This window comes from Mastomys coucha, unplaced genomic scaffold, assembly GCF_008632895.1.
Source record: "Mastomys coucha isolate ucsf_1 unplaced genomic scaffold, UCSF_Mcou_1 pScaffold11, whole genome shotgun sequence".
Classification (NCBI taxonomy): domain Eukaryota; kingdom Metazoa; phylum Chordata; class Mammalia; order Rodentia; family Muridae; genus Mastomys; species Mastomys coucha.
This window is the reverse complement of record NW_022196893.1, coordinates 33283658-33292201: the sequence shown is the minus strand read 5'-3', so window position 1 is coordinate 33292201 and position 8544 is coordinate 33283658. Positions and strand designations below refer to the sequence as shown.

At 47.3% G+C, this 8544-nt stretch overlaps 1 protein-coding gene across 1 annotated transcript in view; it reads left to right on the top strand.

Moving 5' to 3' along the window:
- The first annotated feature begins 2947 nt into the window (after positions 1-2947).
- The window catches only part of LOC116080208 (keratin, type II cytoskeletal 1b), an 11936-nt gene continuing 6339 nt past the window's right edge, over positions 2948-8544 (top strand). Inside the window, exons 1-2 of the mRNA XM_031356493.1 lie at positions 2948-3603; positions 7344-7558. Of these exons, the coding sequence (XP_031212353.1) occupies positions 3061-3603; positions 7344-7558 (758 nt within the window). The 5' untranslated portion in view covers positions 2948-3060. The remainder of the gene's footprint in view (positions 3604-7343; positions 7559-8544) is intronic.

The following is an 8544-nucleotide window of genomic DNA, read 5'->3' as shown; positions in this document are numbered from 1 at the left end:
CCATAGCCCCACACCTGCACCATAGCCCCACACCTGCACCATAGCCCCACACCTGCACCATAGCCCCATACCTGCACCATAGCCCCACACCTGCACCATAGCCCCACACCTGCACCATAGCCTCATGCCTGCACCATAGCCCCACACCTGCATCACAGTCCCATAGCTTCAGTGCTTCACTGTCTGGGTGGGGACTGGATAGTGAGATTCTTCCTCTGGCTTTTCTCTGCCACGCCCTTGCTGCATCCACCTCCAGCCCCTGGGAGATGCTGGATAAGGTGGGGAGCATATCTATAGGGGATGCTCCTCTCGAACCCTCCCTCGAGCTACTGCTTAGTGATTCTGGTGGCTGATAGCTGCTTGGGCCTCACCCTCTTGGCAGCTTTGGGTTTCAGTGTTTGGGAGTCAGATGAGGACAAGTCGATTTCCCACTTTTAGGGAGAGCACTGCAGGCAGAGAGTAGTGGGGAGGGGGAAATCAATAATTAGTAAATAGGATGGCCACAGAGCTAGGCATGGTGAGGCTGGCTAAATGTGGGGTTCCTTATTCTACATGTCAATCTTTGCTTTCACTAGAAGTAGCAGGGCTCTGCCATTAGCCTCTGCCAGCAAACTGATGGACACTATTTAAGGAGGGGCTCCTGAGCCATGTTTGATCCTAACATTAAGGAACCATTTATTTAGTTGGGCACAAATATGGGAATGAAGAGAGGTGGGCCTGAGCAGGCAGTACAGACAAGTACTGCAGTGGTTTTTAGCCTTAGGGAGAGCTTCCTGAAGGTGTTAGGAGAAGGAGCCCCACCCACAGGACCAGCTGACAGCTGCTCTTTCATATTGGAGCACAGTCTTTGTTAGAGCACCGCATGGAGCTTACTGATGGTTCTCTACCATCTTACTGATGGTTTCAGGGGTCTGAAACTTGACTTGAGGAAGCAGTGTCCAAACCAAGGGTTGGGGAAGGGAACAAAATTCTAAGCCAAGTTTAAAGATGCTCCATGCAAGGATCCCTTCACCAACCACTGCTGCCATGTGTGTGGTTCCACCATAATATTCCCAACTTCTCTGATGACCATTTCCTCTCTTTGCTGTGTCTGTCTCTGCTTGATTCAGAATCCTGACCACAGGAAGCTCCAGAATTCCATTTTCAACTCTTTTCTGTCTGCATCTGTCTGCGAGCAAGGGGTTGGGAGACTTGGCTTTACTGTCTTATATAAAGTTCCTAGAGGACTGTCTCAGCTGAAGTTGGAAATCAGATAATGTAGCTGCTCATCAGAATGGGACAGGGGTGAGGGAGAGAGGAGCTATGCATGCATGTTGAGGGTAGTTCAGTATCTTCTGCTATGCTTCAAATCATGGAGTCTGGAAAGACTGTAGCACCCAAGGCTCTGGAGCAAGTGGCTTGTCTGAGATGACAACAGCCAGGCGGGACAGGGCCTGGAGGTGAGATCGGAGCTTTTGCTTTCAGATCTCAGGCTCCCTCACTTTCCTGTCCACACTGATTCCTGAGATGACCCATTAAAGACTTCCCATGCTCAGAACGCTGTGGAAAGTGATAAGGACTGAAGGCTGGCAGCAGCCCCCTGGACACTCCCAGCTGCAGGATGCTTCTCTCCAAAGCTGGTCCTAGCCATCTCTTGATTTCACAGGCCAACTGATTCTTCTTGATTTGTTTGGGATTTCTGCCCCAAATTTGGGGCACTTGGAAATTGGCCCCAACTATTGAAAAAAAAAAGATTCATTGCATGAACACACAGAAAAAGAACATTTAAACCATTAGGAGAAGATGTTCCACAATCTGCATGAGAGCGATTTACACTCTTCCACGCTGAGCTGAGGGCAGGCCTTTTTTGACATTGTATCAATACCTTTTCTCCTGTGATGCTTCCTTCTGCTTTTAAACAATGTGTCCATGTGGGAAAATCATTAATCATTTTTTTCTGAGGCTGGGTATTTATTCCTTCTTTTCTGTTCACACCATTTATTAGTGCATTTTGGATGAAATACACCAGCTATTTGTGCCCAGATACAAACACACACCTTTGTTGGACAACACATGTAGACTCTCATGAACTTCACATGAGGTCCCCTACTGGGGACAACCTTTCCTTCTCAGAGAGTGCACATGAGCCAAGGTTCCTTTCCTGCTACTCCCTGCTAAGAACAGAATTTGAGAGTAACCCTTAAAGAACTCATTATTATTGTCTCGTCTCTGCCAGGAAAACAATTGTATGCTGACCAAATGAAAATACTAAATCCAAATTAAGGCTTGCGTTTCACTTACCTGTGTGGCGTTTACATATCCCTTAAAAGACAGCTACTCCATTTGCTTTTTACAAAAGTATTGTCAGTGTCAGTTTAGAAATATTAGAATAGAAGACGACATATGGGGGTAAATTTCCTCCAAGTCTAGGAGACAGACATTCTTACAGGGAGATATTCACAAGATATCTTGTTCACATGCATGCACACACACACACACACACACACATACACACACACACACACACACACACACACCCACCAACCAACCAACCAAATAAACAAACCACAAAACAAAAACAGATTTTGTGTACAAGGACAGCCCTGTTACAAGTGTCTCCACTTTTATCCCAGCTGTGGTCCCAAGCTCACTAGACACTTCATAGTTTTATCCTAGATCTCCCTGGCACACCCCAAAACAAACAACTCCATGCTGCTGCTTAGGAAAAGATCAATTTGAGATTTAAGGAGAAACGTTACAGGAGTTTCCAGCACTGAGATCCTGAGAGATTGCTACCCTTGGTCTCTCCTTAGTAAGAGATGAATGATAAATGATCAAGTTGGGGGAGTTTGTCTGCAGTGCCATTTAAGCAACACATAGGTATGAGGCTTGTAAGCAGATGCCACTGGCAGGCAAATACTCCCCTCCCAGGGTTCGGAAAGTACCCAGCCCAGCAGGTGTGTGTATATATAGGGACGGAGCCAGATCCTTTCCAAGAGAGTCACAGCTCCCTCAGTCCCTGCTCTCTGCCTCCTTTCAGCTGGGCCCTTGCTACCTGTGCCTCTGGTTGCCCTAGCAACCATGAGCCGCCAGTTCAGTTCTCAGTCTGCATTTAGCTCAAGGAGCAGGAGGGCCTATAGCTCGAGGTCTTCATCAGGCTTTGGAGGTGGGAGACAGGCTCTGGTGTCTGTGAGTCAGTCGAGGAGGTCTGGAGGAGATTATGGTGGTGGGTTCAGTTCCAGGAGTCTCTACAGTCTGGGTGGTAGTAAAAGCATCTTTGGGAGCCTAGTGGGACGAAGTGCCAGTGGTTTCTGCCAGGGTAGAGGGGCAGGAGGAGGATTTGGAGGAGGAAGAAGCTTTGGTGGAGGTGGCTTTGGGGGTGGCTATGGTGGAGGTGGCAGATTTGGAGGTAGTTTTGGGGGTGCTGGATTCGGCACTAGCAATTTTGGTCTTGGGGGCTTCGGTCCTTCTTTTCCTCCCGGGGGGATCCATGAGGTGACTATTAACCAGAGTCTCCTGGAGCCCCTTCACCTGGAGGTGGATCCTGAAATTCAGAGGGTCAAGACTCAGGAGCGGGAACAGATCAAGACTCTCAACAACAAGTTTGCCTCCTTCATTGACAAGGTGAGTACCTTATGGACAGGGAGAGTCTCTGTTCACCATTGGATAGCCAAAAGGGCCTCACACTCTGCCGGAATGCAGCTATCAGCTACCACTGTGCACTTTAAGTTGATGGCAGTCACTTCCTCTTGTGTGTGTTCTGAGAACTCAGAAAGCAGTTAAGCTAGGCTTTCACAGGGCTTTAACATAAGCATTTAACACAGGCTTTTGGGGTGGAGGTAGGGGTATGTGCTGTTAGTAGGAAAGCAGACAAGAGTCATGGCGATACCCAATAGATGCACATGACACTCATCTCACTCTCATTCCTCGTTACCCACATTCCACTCATCTGTGTACCTCAGTGCCCACCCAATCACCTGTGCTCCCTACATCCATCCTTCTATCTACCATCCATACACATCTATGAATCCATTCATCCACTTACCTACTCAAACATATCCACCATCCATCCAACCAATCTATCCATCTGTTCATCTGTTTGTCCATTCATCCATTGTCCACCCAACATTTATCCATCATCCACTGCTCATCCATCCATCATCTATCCATCCACCCATCATTCATCCACCCATCACTCATCCATCCATCATTCATCTATCCATCCATCCATCATCCATCCATCCATCCATCCATCCATCCATCATCCATCCACTTACATATCATTCATTTACCTACTCATCCACACATATCTAGCCATCCACTTATCTTCTCAGGTGCATACATCCATTCATCTATTCACATCCATTCATCTATCTCCATTCATCCATGCAGTCCATCCACCTACCCACCACCCAATCCACCCATTCATCCATCCATCCATCCATCAGTCTTCCATCCATCATTTGTATCCATCCATCTATATATCCACTCACCCACTCATCTACCATCCACATAACCATAATCTATCCTTCCTTCTGCCTACACTCATATACATAACCAACATAAGTGTCTGTACTCATGCCCTACTATGCACTCATCTGTGCATTAACCTGCCCATTTGCTTGTCTATCAATCTACCTGACCAATTGTCCCACTCCCACTCAATCCACAAATATTTTATTAGGACTCTGTACATAAAAGCTATAAGGGCTACTGGGACACAAGCCATGCTTTCAGGAAGGTCCAAAACAGAATGGCAGAGAATGGTAACCGTTTATGGGAGATGCATTAGTATGAGGTACTCTTTGGGTCACTGGTAGCTCAAAGGTACCTGAGCTGTGCCTACTGGATACTAGGAGTGCTTTGCTGAGAGACCCCAGGTCTTACCTGGGTCTTGAAGACAGAAGAGTCAAACAGCTGTCAGACAATGTCCATGCAGAGAGGAAGCATGAAAAATGTGACCCCTTCAGGGAATTTCAAATGTCAAAATTTCTGGGAAAATGACAGAAAGAAGGGATGTGGTGGGTACAACTAGAGACAGGCAGTGGCAGCAGCTAGGAAGCTGCTGGTGGGCATCAGGTGAGTGCCTTGATGGCAGGTCTCTCTGGGAACTAAGGTCAGTAAGGTATAATGAGGTGTTCTGTCTGAGTTTGCCTTTTTACCACCCTCCCCACGGCCAACAAAGGGTCACCTTGAAACCCTTTACCCTAAGTCACATGAAGTTTTCCTCTTGGTCTCTGAGAAGAGATCAACAGACAGGTATGGTCAAAACCTTCCCTTTCTTACTTGTAGAGGAAGGCAGGATGGTCACTGATTGCTATCAGGGCAAGTGTTGGAGATGAAGTGGTGTATGAGCAGGAGGAAGAGGACATAGAGGGAGGGTCATGGACAGCTCCAAGAGAGTTCAACAGAACTATGTGCTTCTGTCTACTTCTGATCACTTGGGATGAGAAACACGTTTGGTCACCATGGTGCCTCCGGAAGGGTCGCCTGGAGCAAGGACTTATCAGTGAGGGGGATGCTACCAGGAGGCCAAGGTTGGCCAAGGAAGGAGCAGGGAAAACTGGCAAACGAAGTCCCACAGTCTTCTTTCTGGAAATTAACCTGGAATTTTCACTTGATCAAGGCTCCTGACAAGGACAGAAGCTTATTACATTTTATAGCAGGATACAAGGATTAGTGGTTTCATATTCTTTCTTTGGAGCAGGTCCTTCAAGGACAATCAGCCTTCAGGCCTCTAGTCTGGAAGAAAGCAGACTTTTGTTACTGTAATTTCTCAACCTGGTTTATGCTTCCACTTTGGTATAGCCTGGGCTATTCTCAATAGTGCAGCAGAGCCATCCTCTTAAAGGCCAGCTTCCTCTCCTTCAGAAATCCTCCCTGGAGTCGTGTCTCATTTAGAGTAAAAGCCACAATCTGAGAAGGTGTCAAAGCCATTGTCACCACACATACTGCTGTCATGGAGTGCAGAACTGATTCTTCCATTCTCTGGGAGTGACAGACACCACAGAAGCAAGACAGAGAGTGGCAGGAATTTTTCCTGGGGGTGTTAGAAGCTGTGCTGACAAGTGTACTGTGAGGGCTGGTTGCCCAACCCCTCGCTGTGATAAAGTCAGCCAAGATAGGCCTGAGAACGATGTTCGCCGATCACATTCTTCTCATTGGAGTAAGAATAATCCAAAGAGATTTGGCAGGGCTGGCTCCCTAGACAGGTGAAGTCTCGGGGCCTGGGAATTCTGGGTGCTGTAGAGTGCTTCATCATAGGAGAGTGTATGCAAAGTGCTGCTCTGACCCCACAAGGCAGAGATTTTCCCCATTCCTTTCATAGCTCCTGGAGAAGGGTGCTGGACTTTGGAGAGCTCTCTCTCTCCCCTTACTATTTGTATATGTACATATATGAATGAATGTATATGAATATATTTATGTAGGGATGAGTGCATACACATGCATTTGTGTACAAGTAAGTGTGTGAATATGGATGTCTGTGTGAATATTTGTGCATCTATATGGCGGTATATGTGATACACATTTATATATGTATATGTATATGAATGTGAGAGTGTGTATGTGCACACACTTGTGTGTGTCTGTGTGCACACAACGGCATGTACCTGAGGGAAGCACACTACAGCCCAGTCCTCTCTATGACTGCATGGGAGAAGAAGGTTCATCTGTGGGAAATAGGTCAAAGAAAAGTGAAAGTTTGGTTTGGTGACACGGAGCACACACCACACGTGTACTTGGTCTATGTACCCAGCTCCCTCTCTGTGTTGTCTTTGTTCCCACAGTCAGAGAGGAAGAAGTGGTGAAAACACAGAGCCATTTCTGTGTTCGCTTTCCTCGGCAAGCAAAGGAAACAGCAAATTTGGGGCATTTTTAAAATATCTGTCAGCCCAAAGCTATTACTTGGGGCATTTAAATACATTGCAGGATTTTAAAAAGCAAGAGCACATGTTTAAAAATTTCTGGCTGGGTTATGAAGCATTTAAATGAGGTTGCTGTCTCAAAAAATCACAGTGGCAGGCAGCAAACATGGTAGTAGATGCTGAAGGCACACACCTAAGAATAACCCAAGACCCGTCATTCCTTGTGTCTTGCCCTCAGTCATATTCTCTGTTCCAATAATAAATACAAAGAAAGTGGTGTTTGTTCATGCTGGCATGGATAAATTAAATGTGGGGTGAGAAGTCTGTTATAGAAAGGGGTATAGCTGGATGACACTAGCTGGAGGTGACCTAGGGAGCCACATTGCCTCCCTTGATGGTCAAAAGGCCCATCTTGAATTTCTGAGGTTTGAGTGTGCTGTTAAGCCACTGTCTCTCTTCCCATGGAGAAAGCTGTTCTGAGCTTGGGGTGTTCTTTAGGTGCGCTTCCTGGAGCAGCAGAACCAGGTGCTACAGACAAAATGGGAGCTGCTGCAGCAGGTGAACACCTCCATTCGGACCAGCAGCCTGGAGCCAATCTTTGACGACTTCATCGGTCAGCTGCAGAGACAGGTGGATGTTCTGACCACTGAGCAGTTGCGCCAGAACACGGAGATCAGGAGCATGCAGGATGTTGTGGAGGACTACAAGAACAAGTGAGGAGCCAGGGTGGGAGCAAAGGGGTCAAGGGGAAGACTGTCAGGGTCCTTCTGCTGCGGCTGGGACTGGCATGGGGGGGGGGCTCTGCATTGTGTAATCGCAGGGGGCACCGTTTTACCTGTGGAAGTCCTGTGTAGGATAGCAGTGACAGCCAGGTGTCAGTTACATGGAGCAGGGAAGGGCAGGAGATTAGTGAACCCTACTACAAGTTCGTCTCTCTGCCTGGAGTGTGCCCTCCTTGCTGGAGTGCTCTGAGGAGTGGATCTGTGGTTCTTAAGTTTTAGATGCATCCTGTTACATCAGACTTTGCGGCCACGCCAGTAGTTCTGATCCAGCAGATCTGAGATGTAGCCAGTACATATGTATCTTGAACGTGTGATATTAGTGCACTGGGGACCACACTCTGAGAAACACGGGTCTGAGAAGAAACAATACTTAATAGTTTTTAGTATTGGCGTTTACTAAGTACAAGCAATTTTGTGCAGTCATGGTAGGGATGACAGTTGAGGTTAAACCAGCTGTCTGTGAGTGACTGTAGGTGTCCCAGTGGCCTCTTCCACAGTCTCCCAGCTCAAGGGCGCTTCTTTTGACATCACCTTGATGTGCTTAACTGTGTTGGGCCACTGAAGGATCCCATGTGTGTGAGTCTACGGGGGAAAAGAAAATATTGGAGGTGGAGACAAAACAGTAGATGAAATATTTTTTTCTCTTAAAAGATTTAGCTAAGGTGGTTGTTACTTTATGGTCTTGATGGAAAAAGTTTGAGGGAACATATACAAAGTCACAACATCAGAATAAATGCGAACACTTGGGGGACATTCGGCATGCGTGCCTCTTGAGGTTTCCTGTCAGGCCCTCATCCTATTAGTTAGGAGTTTTGTGGGCTGCCTCTAGCCATTCATCTGCCAGAACACCAGGCCCTGGCAGGGGGCAGCAGTGCTGTGAGCAGGGGGTGGTGGTGGGGGGTGAGGGTGATGGGTGG